The 27865-nt window shown below is 37.2% G+C and overlaps 1 protein-coding gene across 2 annotated transcripts; it reads left to right on the top strand.

The window, feature by feature from the left end:
• Positions 1-1120: 1120 nt before the first annotated feature.
• On the top strand, positions 1121-24347 carry LOC129282449 (toll-interacting protein-like). 2 transcript variants are annotated; one of them, XM_064114785.1, is made up of 6 exons: positions 1121-2153; positions 8139-8312; positions 8844-9026; positions 16851-17003; positions 18367-18484; positions 20243-24347. In XM_064114785.1, the coding sequence occupies exons 1-6, from the start codon at positions 1806-1808 to the stop codon at positions 20434-20436; spliced, it is 1170 nt and encodes a 389-aa protein (XP_063970855.1). In that variant the 5' UTR covers positions 1121-1805; the 3' UTR covers positions 20437-24347. The 2 variants fall into 2 exon arrangements, with proteins under 2 accessions (XP_063970855.1, XP_063970856.1); XM_064114786.1 differs by lacking the exon at positions 1121-2153 and adding an exon at positions 4377-5080.
• Positions 24348-27865: the final 3518 nt, after the last annotated feature.

The following is a 27865-nucleotide window of genomic DNA, read 5'->3' on the forward strand; positions in this document are numbered from 1 at the left end:
TACAATGTAAGAAATAATTGCAATCAAGTAATTTCATTTGCAAAAGATATTTTCCATAATTTGATAACCAAATTTCTCAAGATAATATTCTTCTGCACAGAAGTGTATGACACGCTCAGTGTAAATCATGCTGTTTATAAATCTCTAGGAAACCTTTTTTTTCAAAATGAAAATACATGTAAACTTAATAAAAACCAGGGGTGGATCCAGGATTTATCCTGGGGGGGGGGGGGCACATTTTCATGATGAAAATTTGTCAAGCAAAAAAAGGGCCTTGCTTTCCGGGGGGGGGGGCATACTTTGGTGAAAATGGCATATTTTCATTACAAATCTCGACTGAGGCTCTCTAAGGGGGGGGGGGGGTGAGCCAGATGTGCCCTCCCCCAGATCCACCAGTGATAAAAATCAACATTTGTGAAAGATGGCATACGTACCTTATACTGAATTGGTAAATTCAATGCATATGTCTACAAAATGAAACTGACATGTTTGAATAAATTGCTTATTTTTGTTTCTAGAAAGAATTCATTAATAACAGCTTAGAGTTATTGAGAAAACATCAGGCAAACATAACATTCTGATATGCAATAACTAAATCTGTTTTAAATATGCTTTGTTTATGTCAAAGGCTTTATCGAAATAAGATTATGCTATAATTTATAAATTACTGCATTTTGGAGCCCATTAAAATTCAAAATGAATCATATAGGGCAGTGCCACACCTTATTCACTAAAATAAAGGAGGGGTGCAGCTGAAAAATCTCATCAGCAGGGGCAATAATTTTCACCGCCATTTCAATAGTACTATTAGATATCCTGAAAACACATGATTAAAATAAAATTAACTTTCTCTCAGGAAGTGCCCCTGTATACTATTACAGCCCTTGACCAGTATATTCTCTCAAGAGGTTCAATAATTCCTTCTCTTCCCTTAATTGTAGAGTCGGTTCGGGTGCGAATGTGTCTGAAAAAAATGATAAGCCAAAAAAAAAAGATCATTAGTAAAAATTGTAGAGTGAACAGAACATATCATTAAAAAAAAATGACAAGCAAAAACAAAGATTGATCTGGCATTGGAAAATAAAAGGAAATTAATGAACACCCCCCCCCCTGCTTCAACATTTTTTGTTGTTTGCTTCTCCTGCTTACAACTTTATAACTTTACCTGATACACCATATATGGACCTTTCAAAACTTTTGGCTCCATTATCATGACTTTGCCACTGTTCAAGTATTATTTATTTGAAACCAATGCTAAGACTATAAGGTGAAATGAAATTATATAAAGAAAAAAAAAATTCACAAAGTATAAAATCATAATGATGTAGGTCATGTTGAAATTAGACCCTGGACTGGACTCAAAATTAGATCAAGTGTAGTGTAGACCAAATGTAAATTACACAAAGTGTAGACCAAATGACAATTTAAAAAAATTAGACCAACTGGACATTTCGCAAAATGAGGATTAGACCAAGTGTAGACCAAATGGGTTTAGCCCATTTGGCATTAGACTAAATGAGAAGTGGGCAAACTGCATGTAGACCAAACGAATATATACATATTTCACACTGTGGAACTGCATGATATAAAGCCAATTTTATGTACCGGTATTTGACAAAGTAAAAAAATTGTAATTATGTAGGTTATGCTGAAATTAGACCAACTGGACATTTCGCTAAATGAGAATTAGACCAAGTGTAGTGTAGACCAAATGGCAATTCAGTAGACCAAATGGGTTTAGCCCATTTGGCATTAGACTAAATGACAAGTGGGCAAACTGCATGTAGACCAAATGAACATACACCATGTACACATATTTCACACTTGGGACTGATAAAGAGAGCCGTAGCAGACGACGGAGATGCGTACATGATCTGCGTCCGCAAATAACGTGCACGCATGTATGTACTAACATGAAAAACAGCATATGGGACGATCTTACAAAAAATTGCACATGCGGGGCTATTGGAGAGTCACAGCAGATAACGGCTAGCAGACGCCGATGGGCGCGCGCATTTAGCGAGCACATCGTGATCGTTTTAACTATCGATAGTACGTACAGTGTATTAAAAAGGTACCGCGATGTCTATGGCTTTTTCGGGCCATGTTGGTGCTATGAATTTCCTTTTTTTTACAGTTTAAATGAATTTTACGTAAGTTTTAAGTGGTTTCACATGATAAATTAGATATTAAGGAATATTTTGATATCATTCTCTCGACAACAAACACATTTTGAAATTCTTGTTGTCCTGCCTAACTTTAATCGGTACTCACCGGTTCTTTTGTTGCATTTTCAGACCATTTCTCACAATTCTTCGTAAATATTTGCGGCAAATTTTGTCGCCATAGACAGCTTAGCATCCATCTTTATTGATAAATGGAGCGCCCTTTACGATAGTTGTTAATGCCGCGGAGAAATCGTTAGGCATTTTGGCCTGTGTTCAAGGCGTTCTTTCTGTTTTATTTTTTATATTGAAGATTGTGCATTTGTTGAATAGCGCCGTCTACGTCAGGTATGAGATCGAGTGTATAAATACACTCTTCCAAAATAATTATGATTCCGACCTGGCGCTGTTTAACTTCAATCTCTTTCACCTAAATTAGCGATGAATGCTAGCATTATAAAATATATATTATTAACGTCTGACGAAAAGAATAACCAACCGATCAGCTGACGAGAACGCGAATCACGTGATCTTCATATCAGCTTCGATCGCAAGTCAGAAGAGAAGAGCAGCTGCCCAGAAAATCAGGAAAAAGCCGTGAAAATGTAAGTTCCCCTTCATTTCTTTCATTTTTTGTTGTTGCTAACGATGCATTTACACTATAAAATTATAATTTAAATAAGAGAAAGGAATATGGCTTGTACTTGTGATATAATATATAAATATCCTGTTCTCAGAGATTTCTAACCAAAAATACTACTGATGTCGCCTATGAGGTCCATACATGTAATGTTGGACCTCATTGGTACTAGTAGGAGTGCACCAAGGCTATTAATTCCTGTGTTAAAAAAGTGAGTGCACGCGAATTAAATGTTGGACTTAAATTACTAGATCTTACCATGGAGCTCCATGACGAAAGCTGTTCTTAAATTAGACTCTAGATATTACTAAATTGAAAAAATGTATAAATAGTACTCGCCTGGTCTTTTCTTGACTTGGGGTATTGAACTTTGAAGCCTTTTTGTCCAGAACTTGCTCAACTTTTGCGGCAAATTTTGTCGCCATAGGGTTGTGCACATTCTCGTTTAATACTGGTTGTCACGTGACACGGCAATGTCGTTAGGCTGTTTGGCCTGTATTCAAGGCGTTCTATCCGTTATGATTTTATATTGAATGAAGCTAATTCCATCAGGTATAGGTAGGGTGTCTGGAGAAAAATATTATTTTTCTTATTTAAAAAAAATATCACATTTTCTTTGTGAATTTGAAGAGAAATGACCTTCAGACTGACAGAAATGTAACATTTTTGAAAAAAATCTGATTATTGGCTGCAAAAAAGAAGAATGAAATTAGGTCAATTTTCAGCATTTCTCTGCCATAGACTGTGTAGTTAAGAAATGGACACACACAAATCCAAATTTTTAGCTTCCGAGAGCCGTTATAAATTTATTATTAATGCCAAAAACTTGTCCATAAAGAGTCCAATAGGATTTTTTATGCTCTTTCTGATGGTATGATTTTTATAAAGATTTGGAAACCAGATCACATTGAAAATTTGCGACAAAGTGAAAAAAATTGTGCAAAACAGAAATTTCATTTTCCCATAGAAAACGCATGGGGAAATGGCAATCTCAACACACACAAAAATAAGGGTTTGCAATTTATCTCTAAATCCTTAGTTAAAATGATCATATAAACTTGTCCTTACTGTCAAAAGAAGCCCCTGAATTTTCTCTTTCCATACATGCCAAACACAAGTTAATAATCAATTCAGATCACATTTTTCTAGTAGCCTGAACTTCCCGAAAAAAATGTGCCATATTTTCCCCTAAATCAGCCTCTCTTATGCTGACACTTTTCAGTGTGGCTTCAGACACCCTAGTATAGGTACTATAGGACCCTATCAAGTCAAAATCGATACAGGGATCGAGAGGGGGGGGGGGGGGGTGGAGCCAAAAATTTCCCAGTCACATGGTATGAAAATGATATTTTTTATGATTGTCCACGATCATTAGGGCAAACCCGTGTGTGGCAGTACGGTAGCGTGATGAGTAAAAAAAAAATAAAATAAAAGAAAGAAAGAGGGCCAATGTACCGTAAGTAACGGTGTATTAACCGCACCCGTGTATAAACCGCACCCCCAACTTTGGACTAAAAAAAAAAAAAAAAAAAAAAAAAAAAAAAAAAAAAAAAAAAATATCCTTCTCACATTTACATGCATGTTTGAGGTACGAAGAAACAAAAACTAAGTTAAAGATTTCAAAGTATTCAAAGAGATTACCAGTATGCAGAAATCTGCTGTTCTTGATCAATTCATCTACAAATGTTAGCAAGAAAGAAAGGTCCCGCCAATATTGGCAATTTACACACTCACTCACCTCACAGTCACAGTGTACACACACACAGCACTGCCTTTCTTGTACATGTACATTTCAAACTTCGATACGGTACCACTACCAGTACATCTTATCAAATTGTGATCTGTGTCTTTCACATTTCTTGCATCACAACCTCACAATCACTTTCAGAATTTGTCTAGCATTCGATGTCTTAGCATGAATTTTGGATACGGGATTACAGGAAGGTTCAAGAAACAAAGAAATCGGTATTTTTTCCAGTTGTTTGACGGCTTCGTGCCGTCTCTCTCGTGCGTGGTGCACGGTGTACATGGTATCTTATGAAAAGCAAACGGGAAAGAAAAAAATAAGCTGGCGCGAAACGGGACTTTGAGGGGTTAAATTAAATGAATAGCGCCAGCTTAAGTCGCACTAAAACCACAATACAACGCAAGCTAGCTCTTGGCTCTCGCTCAGCTGTGACAAATTATTACCGAGAATGCTTGGCGTCTCTTTGAACTTAGCCAGGGAACTTCGCTGCTTTGAATCGAGAATAAAGTCAAAATTAGTGTCATGAAGGTGGGTGCATTTGTTACGACAGTATTTGATCATAAGATCATAATAATCGCTACCCATTACCCGCGGCTCATACCCCTCTAAACGACATTGCACTGGGCGGCTACGCCCGGCCACTCGATGTGTTGTGAACTGGCAGACTTCTTACATGTTCGGGAGGGGTTACGCGGGCGGGCTCAGACCCGTCACCGTGTATAAACCGCACCCCCGACTTTTGCTTATATCCCGCCGAGAAAAAGGTGCGGTTAATACACCGTTACTTACGGTAGGCATACATGGCGCGTGGGAATAAAGTTGCTTTATATGTTCCAAGCGAGTGAAGCAAGCGAGAAAAAAAGTTTTCGTGCAAATCTAAATTTGAGATAGATATCTTAACTTACACTTTTCCTTTTCTTTTCATTAATTCCCTTCATTTCTTTTTTATCTTGGTTGTAGAACTTTCGGGGGCCCCTATCCATCGTGTACCCCCAGTGCAATATCAGCAGGTGGGTCTCGATAACTCTGGATATTTAGCAATTAGACCTATTTATAGAAAAACATAACGTTAATGTTTTGACCCCTTCCCCCCAAAAAAAGGAAAAACAATTATAAACTAAGTTATATACATCCCCCTTTTCTCATTTCGCTTTTTATTTTCTCTATTCCCTCCTTATTTTTTTTTGGGGGGGAGGGACCTTTTCGGGGGGCACCGCCCCTAGCTACGCGCCTACCAGATGAAGAGGCGAGCGAGCAAAACCTTTGTCACTTTTATTACAAATATCAATTTTGCAATAGATTTTGACATAACATTCGGAATTATTCTCGCATGCATTTTTCTTTCCTTTTGCTTTTTTATGGCCTTTTATTTCTCTTCCCTTTCTCTTTCTGTCTTTCTTTCTTTCTTTCTTTCTTTCTTTTCCTTCCTTCATTCCTTTTCTCTTATCCCGTTTTTTTTTGGTGAAATCCACTGGACCGGGGATCAAGGGCCAGCCTGCATGCCCCCGGCGGTTTACGCCTCTGCCGTGGATGTAAGCTATATATACGCATGATCTTAATCTTCATTATGATTCAAACTATATAGAGGCACATCCAAGATTTTCCAAATTAAGTAGGGGGGGGGGGCGGGGTGAATTTTCTCAAGTAAAATTTGACAACTCCCAAAAAAGGTTCTTACTAAAAAAAAAAAAACGGTCATTATATTGTCTCGCGTAAAGTTTGACAAGTTAAAAAAAAATGGTCACTCAAAATGAAAGTCATTTTTTCCGCGTAATATTCGGCAAGCCCCCCCCCCCCACAAAAATAAGAAAAGGGAAAGTCATTTTGTCCACGTGATATTTGGCAACCCCCCCCCAAAAAAAAAAAAAAAAAAAAAAAAAAGGTTTTAACTATAGCAATGATCGAAGGTCATTTTGTCTCGCGTAAAATTTGACAATTTTTTTATAAAGTTGTCACTAAAAAGAAGGTCATTTTTTCCACCATTGATTATATTTGGCAAGCCCCCAACCCCCACCCCCATAAAAAAAAGTTTGTCCCTAAAAGTGATGTATAGAAAGTCATATTGTTAATTTGTTCCCAGTAAAATTTTTAATTTGGCAATTAAAAAAAAAGGCAAAAAAGAGAAAAGAATATGAACGAAATATCCCCATTACAAATAATGCTGTACGTGATTCTCATGAGGGGGGGGGCACATAACTAGTATTAATAACATATTTAATTCCAAAATGTTTACTATAAATCTCAAAAGGGGGAACAGGCAGAAATGCTCACCCCAACCCCCCCCCCCTCCCCCCCCCCCCCCGCCACTGATTCCAATCAATAATGACTTTTCTATGCAATACTGATGCTTTGAAATCAAGATACTGAAGATTGATACGCTTAACATAAATTATGAACGTCTGACAAAAAGATAACCAACCGATCACCTGACCGATCAGCTGACCAGTACGCGTATCACTTCGGAGTTGATCACTCGTCGCAGCTGTGTGGAACGCTCACCGAAAATCAACAAAAAGGGCCTGAAATGTAAGTTTAACAATAATCGATTTTAATTTCAACTATTTTTACAACTAAATAAAGGTTTGCCGTCCGAATGAAAGGTATATCGGATAACTCTAACTTGTATTAAGGTGTACATTTACCAAAGTCTTGGGTTGGAAATCAGAACAGCATTGTCCAACCCATAATTTGGGTAATGTCGCCTATGAGGTCCATACATGTTAATGTTTGGACCTCATTGGTACTAGGAGTGGGCCTAACGTCTTTAACGAGGCCCTAAACTAACTGTGTCTGTGTAGTGTACCGGAACGTTATGGGAGCAGCGGAGGTCATGGGCCTGGACCCCCAGCATGCCCAGATCATGTTTGCTGGGATCAGGAGGCTCCTAGAGAGTAAAAATCATTTACTAACGTATGCTTACTCTCCACAAAGCCAGGGAATGCGTCCCATTCAATTCATGTGCGTGTAGGCCTACTGCGAAAAAAACCAAATTGCTCCCGGGATTTCTACTTTCCTTCTAAAAAGATCCAGCCCTAAATCATGTAAATGGGATACAACTTCATTTCCAACATTGATTTCATTTTCAAACAAAAATTCATTAAAAAACGAAAAATATGAAAAAACGGGGAAAACTTGCTGCGATGTTTACGTCGCCATCTTGTTTCTTTTTGTTCTTTGCCAAGCTATGAGATGCATATGGAGGATTTTTTAACACTCTCAATTGCCGTCTATGTCCCACAGGGGTAAGTAAACAGAAACTGTCCCCATATACAAATTACAAGGACAATTCCAATTTATCAAGACACCATTTGTCTTGGTTTATGAGGATATCCTTGTTTTCTGGGATAGTCCCAATTTTTGGACCAGCACTGGCTGTACTGCTTACCTTGCTTCTAAATCCATAAAACATACATAGACTAGAACTGCTAGATCTAATTGATAATCTTGGAAATATGCCAGTTTGGGCCATTTTTCATTTGATGAATTTGTGATTCTAAAAAAAAGGGCATCACATTGTTACCTCGGGTGTGAAAGATCTTCTTCATCTTGTTCACCTGTGAAATACATTGTGCGTTCTCACTTATAGGTCTTTATTGGAGATCTGCCAGATGACTTTCTTCGAATCGGAGGAGGTCCCACAGGGCAGCAACAACAGCAAATAACATCAGACGAGCAGACTGCGAGGGCGCTACAGTATGGAGGACAGGCTCAGCAAGGATATGGCTCTTTCGTTGGTCGACTTAGTATTACAATTTCACAGGTAATATACTTAATTTATGAAGAGAAAATTATTCAATTCTGAAAGAGTTCCTTTTGCCACAGCCACCCTAACCCTACTTCTTATCCTAGCCCTACTCCTAACCCTAACATATTTTATCTTCACTTTGAGTGGCTCTTGCAAAAGGAACTCTTCCCTTTAATTTAAATCAGTACTGATTTGTTATTTCATTTCAAACATCTGTTGCAGTTAACAGAGTACTAAAGTTTGAAATGAAAAGTGAAAATTCATCTGGTAAAAGTAAGTCTACATGAATTCAAGAAATACAAAACTTCAAGCTCTCTTGGAACATAGATAAAGACAGGTCAGATATTACATGATTGAGCATGAAAGTGAGAAAATATCACTGAAATTGTTTAGCATAAAGAGAAGTCAGTGAAAATAAACTATGAAAGCAAAGAAAGAAAGGTAAAAGAATGAATAAATGTTGCCAGTTTCAGGAGGGAAAGTTTGTAAATTTCATTGTTTAATATTAAGGTACAGTAGATATGATTTTAATTCTTTTTATTTCAGGCAAGATTAGCAAAGAATTATGGCATGACGAGGATGGATCCGTACTGCAGGGTGAGGGCGGGGCATTCGGTCTTTGAAACACCGACTGATGTGAACGGATCCAAGAACCCCAGATGGAACAAAACCATTCAGTGCAACCTGGGCCAGGGCATTGATTCCGTTCACATAGAGCTATTTGATGAGGTAAATATAGCTTTACATCATTTGAAGAGAATGGGAATATATTCTTTAATGTATTTTCAAGTACTTTTATTTTCTTGTAAAGAGTAATTGTGCCCTCGTTAATACTTTTTTTCTTCAAATTAACCAGTTTAGAATAGAATTTTATTTTGAATTGAATTTCGAATTGATAACTTTATTATCCCCTGACGGGAAATTTGTCTTTCACTGGTGCATTACAAATTTATACTAAATAATGCTTACAAGGAAATGAAGTTTACAAATGAGATGACAAATATGAATAAATCAGCAAGTCAGCAGGAATAATAAATCTAATTTAAACATATAGTCCAGGTTATAATTGAGCAAGGTGCCACACGGAAAAGGAGAAATTTTCATATAATGCTTCTAGACCAGTGTTTCACGCTGAATATGAATATATGAGGTAACCAGGCTGTATCCTGAAAATTAACCCATGAGGGCGCTTTTTTCAAAATGGCCGCCAAATTTTCAGAACATTTGAATTTTCGTACATAGATTTTGACATAAACATTCCATTGCCAAAAAATTAGTGTCATATGAGAGACAAATAAATTTCCTACAATTTGGTACCATTTATAGGGGATAAGTAGGTTATTTGGCTGAGATTTTAAGTAGAAAACTGCATTTTTTGTCATTTTTTTCCAAAAATTGAAAATTTTGCAAATACATGATTTTACATATTTCTAAGAAAAATGAATCAATTACCTTGAAATGTTCCAGAAAACTTTATTGATATACTATTATCATATGGATGAAATTCCAACTCTGTATCATTCTTCTTAGCAAATTTATAAGGTATCAAACTTGAATACTTCAATTTCAGATATGTCGCTTTTTGTATGCATTTCCATAGACTAATACGTATAACATGTATAATATGTATAATGTATAGTTACAAATTAAATGCAATTATCTCTGCTCGTTAATCACTTGGAGAGTTAAGGGTAGGCTTTTCTCTATCAGCTACATAAAACAAAATGATGGCACATCAAGGCCTAACACTCTCATGGGGTGGGGTGTCGAAGCCCCTCCCCTTGGCTATATCATGTTGTTGTATATTGCCTATTTGTTGGAAAAAAATCACTGTTTTTTTTGGAGCACCCATTGAGGCAAAAGGCATTTCTGCTATACAATACAGCCACTTTAATTACTTTCAAACCACTTGGAGAGGAAACGAGTAGGCTTTGTTATACCAGCTACATCAAAAGAAGTGGCAGGTACATCGTAGCCAACCCCTCTCGGGGGGGGGGGGGGGGGTGGCGCTGGGGAAGTCACCCCTCCCCCTTTTGCTAATTGCCAATTTATTTGGAAATTCACCATTTTGGACCCAACATTGAGGTAAAAAAGTGTTTGTGCTTTATAGTATTTTATTGCTTTGAGAGAGTAGAATTAGTTCTACCAGCTACATAAATAAGCGCTAGCACATCGAACCCTAGCCCTCTCAGGGGCTGTCAAAGTCACACCCTCCTCTATATCATGTATATTGCCTACTTATAGAAAATTTCACCATTTTGGATCACCCATTGAGGCATAAGAGCGTTTCTATATCATACAGCCAATTTTATTTTCTTGCAATTACTTGGAGAGAAAAGCTTAGACTTTGCTCTATCAGCTACATATTATTAAGCGCTGGCACATCGACACCTATCCCACTCAGGGGCTGTCTAAGTCAACCCCTCCCCCTCTATCTCATGTATATTGCCTATTTATTGGAAATTACACCATTTTGAATCGCCCATTGAGGCAAAAGTGCGTTTCTACTATATAGTACAGCCAATTTCATTTTCTTGCAATGACTTGGAGAGGAAAGAGTAGGCTTTGCTCTATCAGCTACATATAAACAAGTGCTGGCAAAAAAAAGCCTACCCCCTCCGGGAAGCTGTTGAAACCACCTCATCCCTGTTGCATTATAGCATAATTATTGAAAAATTCACAATTTTGAAGCCCCCATTTACGCAAAATGGGGTTTCTGATATATAGTTCTGCCACTTTTACTGCCTTGAAACCACTTAGGGAGGAAAGAATGGGTTTTGTTTTATCAGCCACATAAAGAAGTGCAGGCAAATAAAAGCATACCCCCTCCGGGAGGCAGTTTATAATCACTCGCGTCGCGTTCTGGTTCGCAATCACTCGCGTTTTGAATTTTTTGCGATTTTTTATATTTCGGTGCGATTTTTTTTTAACGGTGTCTTCAATGTGACAGACATGCAGGGAAATTTGAGTTTCGTTTTAAGCCGGCAATTAAGTGCCTTAAAATAAAATGTACTCGACTACTGTTCTAAGTACCAAGAATAGATAACAAGCTTGATCCGCCCCAGACAGCTGGCAGCAGTCTGTTTCGAGGAGTTTTTTTCAAACATTTTTAATTTTTTTTAAATTTCTCTGTATTTAGTGAGTGGAGCCAACGGAGTTCAGCGGAACAACCAACATAATAATTAATAGACGCAAAGACCGAAGCTTTTGGTCAATATCAACGAACGTAGAGGGCAGCAACACACAAGCGTGTTGCTCTAAGGAAGGTCAACTCCGCTCGAATTTTGTGACCACTCTAAAAAATAAAAAAAAACTGATATCACACACACACACAATTATTTGTATAAAGGAACAATTTTGTTGGTCCCTCGGACTTCTTTATAACCAGAGTGCACTTTACTCCCCCTCCTACTTCTCTTTCTTCTCAGTCTTCTTTTTATTCCCATTATTATGTCATCTTATTCTTCTCCCTGTTCTTCTACTACTCAATTTCTTCCCTTTCTCCTTATTGTTCATCTCCCTTCTCACTTCTTCCTTTTCTCTTCTCAGTCTTCCCCTTTATTTTATCTTCTCTTTCTCTTCTTCTACATCCTCCCCTCAATTTTCTCTTTTTAGTTTCATTTTTACCCCCTTATGTCCTCCATCTTCTTTTTTCTTCTTCTACTTCTCCTCCTCCTTCCTTCTTGCTTTTCTTCTTCAGCACTTTTTTCCTCCCTGATTTTTACGTTAGTGTAGAATAATTCACAAAGAAAGGGAGAAGGAAATAAATAGTGATATTATGAAATTGTAGCACCTCACTATGCTTTATAAAGAATACCACAGACTTCAGGAAAATCCTCCAAAGGCAAAGCTAAATCGAGAGTAGCCTTTCCTCCTTTTTCTTCTTTATTCCTTTTCTCCTTTCTTTCTCCTTTTTTCCTTGCTTCTTTCTTTCTTTCTGTCTGTCTTTTTTTTTTCTTTCTCTTTTCTCCCTCTTTCCCTTCCTTTCTCCCCCCTCTCTCTTTTTTAGGGGGAGCCCCCCCCCCGCTTCCGCCGCCTATGGCTCTAAGATTTAAGATGTGGAATGTGATTATGTTAAAACAGTAGTCAAAATTTGCTTGTTATCTTAAAACAGTGGTCGAGAACGTTTTATTTAAGGCACTTACCAGCTTAAAATAAAACGAAACTCGAATTTCAATATTATTTTATTTTTCCAGTACGTTTGTCCCATTGAAGACACCGTAAGAAAAAAAATCGCACCGAAAAAAAAAAATCGCCAAAAATCAAAAACGCGTGTGATTACCAACCCGACGCGAGTGATTACGAACGCGAGTGAATATAATAAGCCCTCCGGGAGGCTGTTGAAATCACCCCATCCCTTTTGCATTATTGCCTATTTATTGGAAAAATTCACCATTTTGGAGCCCCCATTTAGGCAAAAAGGCGTTCCTGATATATAGTTCTGCCACTTTTACTGCCTTGAAACCACTTAGGGAGGAAAGAATAGGTTTTGCTTGATCAGCCTCATATAAAGAAGTGCAGGCAAATAAAAGCCTACTTCCTTCAGGGGACTGTCGAAATTACCCCCCCCCCCCTTGAAATTCACCATTTTGGAGCCCGCATTGGGGCAAAAAGGCGTTTCTGATATATAGTTCTGCCACTTTTAATGCCTTGAAACCACTTAGGGAGGAAATAATAGGTTTTGCTTTATCAGCCACATATAAAGGTGCAGGCAAATAAAAGCCTACCCCATCCAGGAGGCTGTCGAAATCGCCCATCCCTTTTGCATTGCCTATTTATTGAAAAAGTCACCACTTTGAAGCCCCCATTGAGGCAGAAAGTCATTTCTGATTATGTTTCTGCCGTTTTTCACCCTTAAAAACATTTGGAGAGAAAAAGAATAGGCTTTGCTTTAACAGCTACATATAAAGACATGCTCGCAAAAAAGGCCTATCCCCATCAGAGGGCTGTTGAATTCACCCCACCCCTATTTCATTATTGCTTATTTATTGGAAAATTGACCATTTTTGAGCCCCCATTTAGGCAAAAAGGCGGTTCTGATATACAGTTCTGCCACTATTACCGCCTTAAAACTACTTGGAGAGGAAAGAGTAGGCTTTCCTCTAACAGGTACATATAAAGAAGTGGCTCTACTATATACCAGAAACACGTTTTTTGCCTCAATGGGGGCTCCAAAATGGCGAGTTTTCCAATGAATTGGCAAAAATCGTAAAAAAGGTGGGGTAACATCTACATGTATCGTCCCCTGAAGTGGGTCAGGCTTCGATATGGCAGCAATTCGTTATATATATCTGAAAGAGGGGAACCTACTCTTTCCTCTCCAAGTGGTTTCAAGAAAGAGAAATTGGGTGTCTTATACAGCAGAAGTGCATATCGCCTCAATGGGGGCTCAAAAATTGTGAATTTTCAAATAATTAGCCAATAATGCAAGAGGGGTGGGGTGATTTGACAGCCGCCCAGATGGGTATGCTTCAATGTGCCAGCACTTCTTTATAGAGCAAAGCATATTCTTCCCTCCTTAATTGGTTTCAAGGTAGTAAAAGTGGCAGAACTATATATCAGTGATGCCTCTTTACCTCAATGGGGGCTCAAAAATTGTGAATTTCCAATAAATAGGCAATAACGCAAAGGGGTGAGGGGGTAGGCTTTTATTTGCCAGCACAAAATTATGCAGCTGATAGAGCAAAGCCTATTCTTTCCTCTCTAAATGGTTTCAAGGCAATAAAAGTGGCAGAACTATATATCAGAGACACCTTTTTGCTTCAATGGGGGCTCCAACATGGTGACTTTTCAACAAATAGCCAAATACTGAAAATTAGTGGGGTAACTTCTAAAGCCGCCTGAAGGAGATAGGCTTCGATTTGCCAACACTTATGTAGCTGATAGAGCAAAGCCTACTCTTTCTTCTCAATGTCATTGCAAGAAAATAAAATTGGCTGTACTATATAGTAGGAACGCTCTTTTGCCTCAATGGGTGATCTAAAATGGTGAAATATCCAATAAATCGGCAATATACTTGATATAGAGGGGGGGGGGGGTGACTTAGACAGCCCAGGGCTAGGGTTCGATGTGCCAGTGCTTATTTATATGTAGCTGGTAGAACAAACTATACTCTTTCCTAAGTGGTTTCAAATCAATAAAATGGGGTGTACAACAAAGCACAAACGCTCTTTGGCCTCAATGTTGGGTCAAAAATTGTGAATTTTCAAATAAATATGCAATATTAAGCAAAAGCCCCCCCCCCCCCCCCCGAGAGGGGTAGGCTTCGATGTTCCACTTCTTTGGATGTAGCTGGTAGAACAAAGTCTACTCTTTCCTATCCAAGTGGTTTCAAAGCAATCAAAGTGGCTGTACTGTATCGTAGAAATGCCTGTTTTTGCTTCAATGGGTGCTCCAAAAAACAGTGATTTTTTTCAACAAATAGGCAATATACAACAACATGATATAGCCAAGGGGGGGGGGGGGGGCTTCGACACCCCCACCCCATGAGAGTGTTAGGCCTTGATGTGCCAACATTTTGTTTTATATAGCTGATAGAGAAAAGCCTACTTTTAACTATCCAAGTGATTAACGAGCAGAGATAATTGCATTTAATTTGTAACTATACATTATACATATTATACATGTTATACGTATTAGTCTATGAAAATGCATACAAAAAGCGACATTTCTGAAATTGAAGTATTCAAGTTTGATACCTTATAAATTTGCTAAGAAGAATGATACAGAGTTGAAATTTCATCCACATGATAATAGTATATCAATAAAGTTTTTTAGAACATTTCAAGATAATTGATTAATTTTTCTTAGAATTATGTAAAATCATGTATTTGCAAAATTTTCAATTTTTGGAAAAAAATGACAAAAAATGCAGTTTTCTACTTAAAATCTCAGCCAAATGACTTACCTATCCCCTATAAATGGTACCAAATTGTAGGAAATTTATTTGTCTTTCATATGACACTAATTTTGTGGCAATGGAATGTTTATGTCAAAATCTATGTACGAAAATTCAAATGTTCTGAAAATTTGGCGGCCATTTTGAAAAAAGCGCCCTCACAGGTTAATTTTCAGGATACAGCCTGGTTACCTCATATATTCATATTCAGCGTAAAAAACTGGTCTAGAAGCACTATATGAAAATTTCTCCTTTTCCGTGTGGCACCTTGCTCAATTATAACCCGGACTAATAGGGTTTACATGGTCAATGTCTTGTAAGTTGTAACAGTAATTAACATTTTTGAATAGAGATTAAAGTATAAAGAATCAAGAATTCGGGCGTACATTCATTCGATGGCTAATTGTCAAATTGATCAGTATCTTTGTGCAGTAGCGTTGAAAAAGTGGATCGAGTTTGGGGTGAAAGATTGTCTCGTCCTTGCTCGAGCAGATCTCGGTACGTAAAGGCGGAAACCCGGCCTATTGTAGTTATAATTATGACGGAGTGGATGGGTGGGGTCATTCATGACCCTTTTGACTTTAGCCACTACTCTTTCCTCATATAGAATGGTCATCGAATCTAAATTATTGCATCCAATTATACGTTGGGCTATTCTCGTTCTGTCTAGCTTTTTTATATCTGCATGCGTTGCACTACAGAAAAAGCAGATGATGTTGTATGTAGCAACACCTTCAATCAGTGATCTGTAAAAGAGAATTAGTATAGTTTTATCTATGTGCATTTTTCAAGGGCTTCTTGAATCTTTTCTTTTGTAATTAGTTTAGAAATACAAAGAAGGGTACTTTTGTTTCTAGAATAGAGTATAAAAACCTGCACAGGCACAGATGTACTATTCTTGTTTCTTTAGTTGATGTAATGAAGTGATTCCTCTCCAGTTGATCTTGACTAACAGGCTTTTCACACGGTACCAAAATCGTAATTTGAATGATGATTCCAGGGAAAAATAATTTGAGGAATTTTTAGCACGTGTGAGACCAAACTAGAATCACGAACGCTAATCACAATCACGAATTCAAATTCTACTATGGAGGTGAATTCCAGTTAAGTTTCACTCAAATTATGGTACAAATTTTATGTCTGAAAGGGTTGACCTCCAAAACATATTTTAAGGGGCGGAGCTTACGTGACCTTTCAAGCACTTCCGTAGATAATGAAATTGTCATGCAAGGACACAATTCCACCTTCGCTCAGGAGTTCAAATTCAAATCACAGTTTTCGAGTGAACGTGTGAATGGTATGTACAATTGATTCTAAAGACGAATTGCAATCAGCATCACAATGATGATTCAAGATTCTCGTGTGAAAGGCCCTAATTTATATTTTTCATCTCATCTCTGTCTCTCTGTCTTTCTTTATTTGCATTTTTTCCTCTGTGTCCTTTCCCTCTTTCTCTCCCCCGATATCTCTTGTTCTATCTTTCTCTCTCATTCTCTCTTTCTTTATTTGTAATTTTTCTCTGTGTCCTTTCTTCCCCCCCCCCCCGATATCTCATGTCCTCTCTTTCTCTCTCTGTCTTTTTTTATTTGCAATTTTTCTCTTCATTTCCTTCTCTCTCTCCCCTCCCCCACTCCCAAACATGCTCTACTGAACAGAAAGCATTTACCACCGATAATAAGATTGCATGGGCACTGATCACCATCCCACCTGCTGTGATGAATGGAGAAACCAAGGACGATTGGTTTCCATTAACAGGGAAGCAAGGAGAGGACAAAGAAGGAATGATCAACTTAATATTCTCTTATACAGTGAGTAGTGTTTCAAACAAAACATACATCAGGGCCCCATCTTACAAAGAGATATGATTGATCCAATCAATCGTAACTCTATGGAAATCCAAAAGTGTCATAACTTTCTACAGGAAATTTGTAAAATGTCCTTTGTAAACAAAGGAGAACATACCAAATTGTCAATAAATCGATGAATTTTTCAGTATACATCATATCTAGAATTTTTTTTGGGGGAACAAACATGCATTTTATATGTAGACGTTGCTGGCCATCCATAGTTGCGATTGATTGGATCAATCGCAACTCTTTGTAAGAAGGGCCCTAGAGCTGCCAAGTAGTACTGATTTTCCGTATTTAGCACTGAAGAATGAGAATACTGACGGTTTCATGCAAAATACTGTTTTCTAACGTTACAGTTTTATGTGTTGTCCTATGGTATTTCTCTGAAAATACTGATTTCCTCACCAAAATACTGATTTTCAGCTTTAAAAATACTGAAATGTTCGTGTTCAGGTCGGCAGCTTTGATACATCTTTTAAATCATATAAAGAAACGAAAGAATGTGGACTTGTGACAATATCTGGGCAGCTGGGCCTGTTACAAAAGTACCTTTGCCATTATTGAAACGAGGCTCAACAGCCAATCAAAATCAAGGACTCCATGGAACGTACCATTGGATAGCACAGTTACCATAACGGTAACGTTTATGCGATAGGGCCCTAAGACTTGCCTACCCATTTGCATAAATCGGTCGATGAGATAATGTAAGACTTTGTACATTTGCCATCTTCACCCATTGTAACAGCAGAACATGAAAATGTAAAACACAGTAGAAAATAGACATTAAAATTAAACCTACAGAGAATGGGGGTTAAGGAAAAGGTGTGAACATTAATTATGTGATTATTTGGCATATGTAGTTATGAATGAACTTTGTAGTTTGGCTTTAAATGCAAAATGGAATGATATTGGAAGGGAGGGAATTCCATATCCAAGGACCAGTTGATTTAAACGCATAAAGAGATGACCGATTGACTGCTACTGGATAATGGAATTTAGGGATGGAACAGGTATTGTATTTATGGTAATTTTTAGCATATTGAAATGGAGTTAGTAAGTATATTATGAGGTGCTAACTTCTCATTCAATTTTAAAGCCAATTTTCATAATTTCTCTTATAATTTGACTTAACTCTATAGATTAAGTAAAGTAGATTTGATTCAAGGAGTAAATATCACTTCAGACTTTAATCATTTCTAGTTCTTATTAAAATGTTACACAAGTCTGATCATTTCAGATATTCATGCCGTAAATTTTAGTGTTTGTTTAATAGTGTAGCATTCCATCAAAAATGTATACTTTATATTTTTCTCCATCTTAGCAAGTGCCAGTGATGCCGATGATGTACCAAGCTCCACAGCAGGTCATTTACGGAGGTCAAGTTCCAGTCGTCATGCCAACGACATATGGATATACACCTGTTGCTGCTCCAGTTGCCGGTAAATACTATGACTTCATTTTATTCTCATTGGTGCAATTGTCTTTTATCTCATTGAGTTTGAATGTAAAACATTCGTTGTAATATTTGAGTTCTATCCACATACAAAGTATGCTCATTCGCCATTCCCTGAGAAGTATCTCACTTTGCAGAGCAAAATGAATGGGGAGAAAGAATTGTATGAAACCACCCCCTCAAAAAAAAAAAAAAGAATAGCCTCAGTATTTTTCCTTGCGAGCTAGGCATGAATTTGACTATTATAATTCTTACTGCTGAGCAAAGTACATTAGATTCCTTAGTACTCATTTAATACCTTGGTAATAATAAAAATGGTGCCTATTATAGTGCACAGGTTCGACTTTCGGTGCTCATGGAGCTATAAAAAAGGCCCAGCTATTATCATTACCCTGGTTAAGCTAGGCAACCGATTAAGGCGCACACAGCTTTTTGAAGAATTACTTCCTGCCGTAACCCATTTACATCACCTGGGTCGAGTGCAGCACACAGTGGATGAATTCCTTGCTGAAGGAAATTATGCCATGGCTGGGATTTGAACCCACGACCCTCTGTTTAAAAGTCCGGAGACTAATCCACTGTACCACAACGCTCCACATATAGTGTGGTATAGTGTGGAAAATGTATATTTCTCAACAGATATATTAAAGTGCCATGGGACATTCAAGCTTGAATGATTAGCTGTATTAACTTTTGTTGAGGGTGGTCAGGAGGAACAAAGTTATTTAATGAACGGAAGAACTTTTTACAGGTAAAATGCAACCAGTTAAGCTGTACCAAGGCATATTGTTTTCATTTTCTATTGACCAAAGTGCATGTATTGTTTCTGATATTAGAATTTTGTAATTGATACACCGTGGCCCGTATTCTGAAGTCAGGTTTAACTTAGACCATGGTCTAACTCTGTGTTAAAATTACGGGAAGCCAAAAGTGTCAAAATTTTTATTAAGTTGTATGTTTCTTATGGTTACTGTGCTCTTTCCTGATTCAATGATGGTGAAGACAATCATCTATTTATACTTCCTAGACAATTATGAATGATTTGAGAGCCAAATGAGCTGAATTATGATATCTCTACCGTTAGTGATTTATGTAACTATTAACTATCCATACTTAAACCACAACTTTAAACCTGAGTTTAAGTTAAACCCACTTCAGAATACGGGCCCAAGTGTTTGTAATTGAAGTAATCCAAGTTTTAAGTCTGGTTTAATCTCCGACTAGTAGGGTGGCCAGATTCACCTCACACTCACAGATATCATCCTACATGTAACTCCCTTCCTCCACTTTACTCTACTCATGGAACTCCTCCCTCAACCCAACTCTCCTACTCTCTTCCACCACTTGCTTCTGTGTCTTCTTCGGTCACCTTTCCCCTCTGCCTAGCCACCTCGAACTCAATACAAGTAGCCTTCTCAAAACATAATGAACTTCCCTTGTAATTTGCAATCTATTAACCTGTCCAGGGGACAATTCCATAAAATATGTACGTCTGACCCCTAATATGTGAGACGTTCATGAAATTGTCTGTCTCTGATTTCTTGTTCTTTTGACAGTCTTTGATGTTCTCAAAGGACCATGACTTGGTTAGTTTATAAAGTGAAGTAAGACTTGAGAAAAATGGGGGTCGGACGTACAAAAAGATTGATCATTTTATGGAATTGCCCAAGAAGAATGATAGAAATCTTAATTATTACTTAAAAACACTTTCCCGTTCTTTTCCTTTTTCAAAATCTTTTTACAGCGTACCCTCCCCAGCAACCGCCACACGCACAGCAAGTGCCGCAGCCCTCTCAGCCTCCCCAGATCACACAGGCCGACCTCCAGGCTCTGCAGGAGATGTTCCCCGGGACGGACTCAGAGGTCATACGATCCGTGCTGGAGGCCAACGGGGGCAATAAGGACGCAACGATCGACTCATTGCTGCAGATGACATGAGGAGAGAAATCTTTCATTCATTTATATATCAAAATGATTTCTAGATCTGTTTTATCGAAAAACCAGTTTAGTAATTTATTAAGATTTATACACATCTCTTCCTTCAGAATGCTATGAGCTATTGCATTCACTTGCTTATTACTATTGGGCAAGAGTTTGTATATACTGCTTGTTCCTATGTCAGTCATGCCTGAGGCAATCTTCCAGGTTTGTTAGTATAACATTCTGTTTAAACTGTACATGTACATAGAGAATCATTTCTTTATTGGAAGGTATAGTTATAGAATCTGAGTATATTACCAAAATAGGCCCTTTGAAGAGTTACAAGCGAATGTAATTTACAGAAATGATTTACATTACCTGGACCCCTTCTCACAAAGTGCAGAGATACATCCTATCAGACTTGACTATTGAGAGCCCGTGAAGCCAACTCCCAGTCTACATCTATCTCTTTGAAGCACTCTACAGTCAGGGACGGATCCAGAAATATCCAGAAGGGGGGGGGGCACATTTTTACAAGGAGAAATTTGACAAGCAAAAAAAAAAATTAAGGATATTTTGTCCCGGAAAAAATTTGACAAGCAAAACATAAAGGGGTTTTTAACCTAAAATTAAGGATATTTCATCCCCGAAAAATTTGGCAAGCAAAAAAAAAGGTCTTCAATTTAAAAAGGGGGGAGGGGGCACACTTCTGTTTTAACAACATTTTTACATTACAAATTTTTATTTTGCTTCTCAAAACGGGGGGGGGGGGGGGGCTGTGCGGCTGTGCCCCCCCCCCCTGGATCCGCCAGTGTCTACAGTATTAATGAATCTAAGTTGTCTTTATTGAGCAGTCTGTGTGCATACATTGTGTACATGTCATGGAGGAAGAAATCAAGGGATTTTTACAGTTAAGATTGATTGGAACAATTGTAACTGCCCTGATGAACTCTGCACAAGTTTTTTCATATATTTTTCATATCGTCACCATATTACTCTAATGAAAATTTTGCGATAATGAAAATGTGTTTTTAGCCCTGTGTATGTATATTCACTGTGAAAAAGTTGGTTGATAATGATATGAACCAATTTACCTTAAGTGAACCAGCAAATAAACTTCTTTATTAAGTACAAGATATCCATTCCAGATTTTAAATATGATATTAAACATAAACTGTTCTTCATGTATATTGTGTTATTATATATTATCATGTAGTTTCTATTTGTTGGGAAAAAATATCATGTTGGCCATCGGTATAGGCGAATAGACCTATATAATCGAATGAAAGTCAGACATGTGGAGATGAATATTCATACTTCAAACTGCTTGCAATGGAACATTTTAGAATTTATAGAAATCATATAGTGTATGGCTCTACTTGGTATTTTGCGGATAAAGCAAGGACATTGATTAAATGTTAGAGGTACAATTCTCACTATTCAAATATTATCTTAATGGAATCTATGATTCAACCAAGAGACTGGATTGTATATTAATATATTGTGGTGTGGTCCGATGTATTCAATCTTATGTTTGCTTAGAATTTACAGGACTTTGTTAAATTGATGACCCCGTCATTTATTCTGCATCTTGCCATTTTTTATATAAAAATTTGGCAAAGCTTTGTATAAGTTATAATTCTCAGCCTGCTACCTTTTAAGGAACTGTTATTTTGATGTGACATGAATTGATTTAATCTTTTTCACATCTTAATTTCTATATCCTGTTTCATTATCCCTGAGCTCCTCTGCATCAGTTGTATATACAGAGTCTGTTTATGTAGGGGAGAATAATCTGTTAATCCAAACCTGAAGTAAACTTTAAGCAATAATATTGCTAAACAGATTTAGATTCTATAATTACATGTACTGCAAATTTTATCTGAAATGAGTCATTAAATGTCATCTACTTCCAATGTACCTTATCCTGGTTTTGTAAGTGTCATCCTAGGTCACAACCGTTATAGGAAAGCAACTCAGTAAGGTATAGACCCAGATCTAATCTGAAAAAGGAATGAATGTCTTGGTGATTGAGCAGTTAATGTAATTTCTCTTAAGTATATAGGGAAAATACATTTATATGGATTTAATTTCTGGAGTATGATATTTAAACTTTGAGTTTGATTCATGAGAAGTATTGCAATCTACATCATGATATTTTTTTCAAACCGGAATGGAGTTTAATACTGTTGGTTGATATGAAATAAGGGGAATAGTTTTAGAAAATGCCAAAATTAGATTAGTTTATTACATCTCCATAAGGTGAAAACAAAACTAAAAAACAAAATTGTTGTTCTTAGGAGCAACATTATCATTATACTATTAGATTGAATATGGTCTAAGATGTTTTAAGAATGTAGCAGAATTGTATGCACTTTGGTCTCATAGACAAGCAAGGAGAAAAAGAAAAGAGGACCAAGTACTAATCCTTGTGGAACTAACTTTCAATAAGTCATGTTAATGTGACATATTGAACCAGATGTCAAGCATAATACATTTGCTTTTACATAATTGGTTTCAGACAGAAGATTTGATAGTTTTATTCTACGATAATATTTGAGCATGCTCAGAATTGTTGGGTAGGCCTAATGAAAAAGTCTTTCAATTTTTATGTAATAGAAATTTTAGAAACCAAACTTTGATAATTGCTTTAAAAATGAAATCATCAGTAATTCACAATTTTGTAAAGCTGATTTATTGCATTCTTTTTAGTCTTTTCCCTTCCTTGTGGTAGAAACTTAATTTAGAAATATATTGATATGTTGTAATATAGAGTATATATTTGTAGATTTTGAATAATGAAATTGGGATAACTAGAACTATGAATGAAATGGATACTAGTTATCAGGTAAAAGGTATACATTAACAGACCCAATAATTAATTTTTCAAATCATTGGTTAACCTTTTTTTTCACCTATAAATACAACGTAGCTTGTTCTAATGTAAATTATTTTGAAAAGTAATGTACCAGCACTTGATTGGACAATCAGGTTTTATTTTCTGTCCTTCATTGGAGAATTTTTTATGCAATTTAAGTATCCAAGTATATAGTAAGTGGCATAATGCAAAGCAAGATGTTTTATGATAGAATAATTAGGGGTAATAATTAAGAGGAAATAGTCAAGCAAATTCCAAGAACCTTGATGATTATTGGTCTTGGTTTGTTATTGATAAAAAAGGCCAAAGATTTATGAAAAAGAGAGCATTCTGTAATAGTTGATCAATTGTACATGATGATGTGCATCGTACAGTGTAATATTCAGCTACTAGACTTTGTATGGATTTATCCCGGGGGGGGGGGGGGGCAGTCAAATATATTGCTGTACACACGCGTGACCAAAAAACGCATTTAAAGGGGTGTTTTTTAGACGCTGTTTGCGTGTGGACTCGTTAAGGGTATCAAAAACACTGATTTTCAAGAAAAAGGGTGGGTTTGAAAGACTAGTCAATGGTCAATCGCGGGGTCAAACGTATTTAGGGTATGTTTTTTTCCCAAGCTTTTTCCCCCGAGGTCATAATTTGGCGACAGCTTGTTTAGGGCCAAAATATGTAAATAAAGCCCGGGAAAAACTTGTTTAGGGGGTTATTTTGCACACAGAGAAAAACTTGTTTAGGGGGTGTTTGGAAATTCCTTGGTCACGCGTATGTACAGCAATATATTTCACTGCCCCCCCCCCCCCCCCCCCGGGGGATTTATGTGTTTTTGTATAAAATATGTGTTTTTTTCTTTTTAATTATTATCCAGGTAAACATTGTTTATTATCCAGTGTCAAATAAAGTCCGATTTGCATAAAAAAAGCAAATATATAATGTCCTTTATGAAAGGACAGGAATGTTGTTTTTCATGTGGCAAAACTGCTTATTATGTTTTAAGTGATGATATATGGTTGTTTCAAATTTGACAAATATACCAAATTGATATATCCAAGTTCATGTCTCCAAAGATCAATTATTGTTATACCGAGGTTTTTTACCTGACTGCTGAGAAAGCATGAATGCCTGTGACCAAGCAACCAGGGGACCAACGGCTTAAGGTCCTCTTCTAAGGGACCTGGTAATGAGGATAAATGCCTTACCAAAGGGCACTAGCGCACCACTTGGGAATCGAACCCTGGTCACCGGAATCCGAAACCCCCGCTCTACCGACTGAGCTATCGCGCCTCCCTAATTGCCAACAGTACATCCATTTTTCTTTTATGATCATGTTATTGGTTTCAAAGCACTTTGGGCCATATGGGAAAAGCGCAGTATAGGTCATGAGTACTGGTAATAATAATTATGATAATAATCCCTAAATTGGCACCACATTGAGAGACTTAAACTGGTCATTGAAAACATTATGCAGTACACATGTTCTGAATGTCTGTATGATATTTTGAAAGAAATTGGATTTATTCTATCACTATATTGATCAAACATAATGATCTGTTGCCAATTTGAGGGATATCATGTGATCGGGGGGGGGGAGGGGTGTTTCACAAAAAGTTATGTGTGAGTTAAGGGTCGCACTTAAATTCCCATTTGCATGCTGTATAAAAGGCATCACTGCATAATTGGTAATTCATGCTTAGAAATTCATGCTTAGAGGTGAAGAGGATGTACACTACTGCATATTAATCAATAAGATTGTGCATTACAAATCGTGATTTACGCATGAGTGTATGGGGGTGTTGCAAGAAAATATTTGCAATCAATTGCAAATATTCGGTTGCAATTTTACAACTGAGTGATAGATCAATTTTAGCTGTACCAAATCAGATTACACTCATTGTTTCAAGGAGCAGATTGGCAATCAAAGGCAAATTTGTAATTGGTTGCAAGACTTGCGACTGATTTGGGGACCCAATATAGACTTGCAATTGATCGCAACTTTCTTGCAACACCCCATAAGTCTTTGTGAAACACCTCCCCCCTTTGGAAGTATTATCATGTACCCCATTGTTTAATGAACAGTGGATATATACACTGTCACCCGCCAGATTGTTTGCCTGGATTGTTGAAGATTACACGGGCCTAATTACAACTGTCGGGCAAAAGATATTCATTCGAGCCAACCCATTCTCAATTTTTAAATTTGATATTGCTGATTGACAAAAATGAATGAATGTGATTGACAATCTAACACTGATTCTAGGGAGGGTACCTACTGAACTTCCTTTTTCCAAATTTGAAAGATATATTAGTCAGGCAGCATATGTAATTTACTTCGAAAAATTGGCTAAGTCTGATTTTTCACTTTTATGTGATTGGTGACATCACAAGGAACAACTTTCAACTTGGTGACAAAATTATATAATGGTCATCTTGACCATGTTAGTGGTCAAAATGGGGTCAATAGGGGTCAATTTTTTAAATTTGCCCCGTTTCTGTCGAGTGACACAGCAAATTGTTTGTCTTGTTATACTGAACAAAAAAGTGTACACAATCATATACTCTCGACCTCCCGTTAAAAAGTTATGACCGGAAGTGTCAAAGGTCAACGAACTTTCGTTAAATGGCAAATTACACTGAAGGTGTGAAGAAAGCTCATTTTTTCGTGTTCTTATTCATGTGTGTACATTTTTATTTTCGATTTTGATAAGTACATCGTCAGAAGTCCTTATCCAAAAGATATAAAGGGTCAAGACAAGGTCAGGGAAAGGTCAAAAGGTCAACAAACTTTCATCTAAACATCTTATTTGGATTAACTTACGAATAAGATAATGAGGTTAGAATTGAGGATGATATGATAAGTTGGACTCCAATTGCCCCTCAATTAATTCTAATGTGTGACGGTTTTATTTTTTCTACTATTTCTGACAAAGAGGCAACATCGTGCAAGCATGCTGTTTGTAGTCAGTCATATGTGTCTATCATGCTGATGTGATATGTTCTGACCATTACTCGATCTCTGGAGCCAAGGACTACACATTCCTGATTATGTGCATTAACACGGCTTGTACTATTTTATCAAGTGTGTTTTTTCCAGAGCATACAACCAGTTCTCGCGATAGATGATAGATGCAGATTTTGTTTTGTGTTCTTTTGTCGTTCTTGTTTTTTCCTACTTGCTGAACTACCTGGATGTTACTAGAAAGAATAATCACACTTGTCATAGAAGTAAACCACGGCCATACCACAGCGGGAAGAGGGGGGGGGGGGTAGCAGCCCCCATAAATTGTGAAGACTTGCATTTTTACTGAAAAATAAATAAAATTGACCAAAAGTATGCACGAAATCTTCAGATTTCACTTTACAAAATGCAAAAGGGCCCGAATGGTAAGCTCAGAACAGCACATGCACCGGAAATGTGTTGTCCTTCTTGGCTTCATAGATCGAGCATCTTATTCGCAAGATAATCCAAATGAAATGTTAGGCAACTTTCTTAGGAGCTGGGAGCACTGATCAATCGATGTGTTTATTCTGTTAACATAGTATTATACTTATACCCCAATACATTACAATAATTTCTGTTGATTAGAATATTCTGTACAAAGCAAATGAAGGAAATACTTCTTTACATATCAAAGACCAGTGAATTGAAAAAGAATTGAACTTGAATTGAATTCGTAAATAAAAAAAACTTCCTGGTTGCACTTAATTATCACACCATGAAGGTGATAAGATTTTAAGGGCATAAGGGTTTGTCAAGTCGTTTCAAGGTATTCCTGCAATACCATGATACCACACTGAATGTATTCGACGTCTATCTCTGTTTATCTATTTTGTTCCTAAAATAAGCACATTTGACCCCTTTATATATAATGTCTTCTTAGATATAGACTTTTCAAAATAAAGAACCCACGAAAAATAAGACTTCTAAGCTTCTAACCGCTTTTAGACGTGTATTTTGGCTTCTAATGAAAGTTTGTTGACCTTTTGACCTTTCCCTGACCTTGTCTTGACCCTTGTGGAGCGTTGTGGCCCAGTGGATTAGTATTCGGACTTTGAAACAGAGGGTCGTGGGTTCGAATCCCAGCCATGGCGTAATTTCCTTCAGCAAGAAACTGATCCACAGTGTGCTGCACTCAACCCAGGTGAGGTAAATGGGTACCGGTAGGAAGTAATTCCTTAAAAAGCTGTGTGCGCTATGAACGCCTAGCTTAGCCGGGTAATATAGGAGCGCCTTGAGCACCTAACAAGGTGGATATGTGCGCAATATAAATACCCTATATTATATTATTTATATCTCCTGGATAAGGACTTTTGACGATGGACTTATCAAAATCGAAAATAAAGAAGTACACACATGCATAAAAAACGGAAAAAATGAGCTTCCTTAACACCATCAGTGTAATTTGCCATTTAACAAAAGTTCGTTGACCTTTGACATTTCCGGTCATAACTTTTTAACGGGAGGTCAAGAGTATATGGTTGTGTACACTTTTTTGTTTAGTATAACAAGACAAACAATTTGCTGTGTCATTCGACAGAATCGGGGCAATTTAAAAAATTGACCCCTATTGA

The sequence above is a fragment of the Lytechinus pictus genome, unplaced genomic scaffold (assembly GCF_037042905.1).
Source record: "Lytechinus pictus isolate F3 Inbred unplaced genomic scaffold, Lp3.0 scaffold_20, whole genome shotgun sequence".
Classification (NCBI taxonomy): Eukaryota; Metazoa; Echinodermata; class Echinoidea; order Temnopleuroida; family Toxopneustidae; genus Lytechinus; species Lytechinus pictus.

Coding starts and splice junctions, on each gene's coding strand:
- LOC129282449 (XM_064114785.1), top strand. CDS start 1,806: ATGTACACATATTTCACACTTGGGACTGATAAAGAGAGCCGTAGCAGA. Junction 9,027..16,850: donor ACATAGAGCTATTTGATGAG/GTAAATATAGCT, acceptor TCTACTGAACAG/AAAGCATTTACCACCGATAA. Junction 17,004..18,366: donor ACTTAATATTCTCTTATACA/GTGAGTAGTGTT, acceptor TCTCCATCTTAG/CAAGTGCCAGTGATGCCGAT.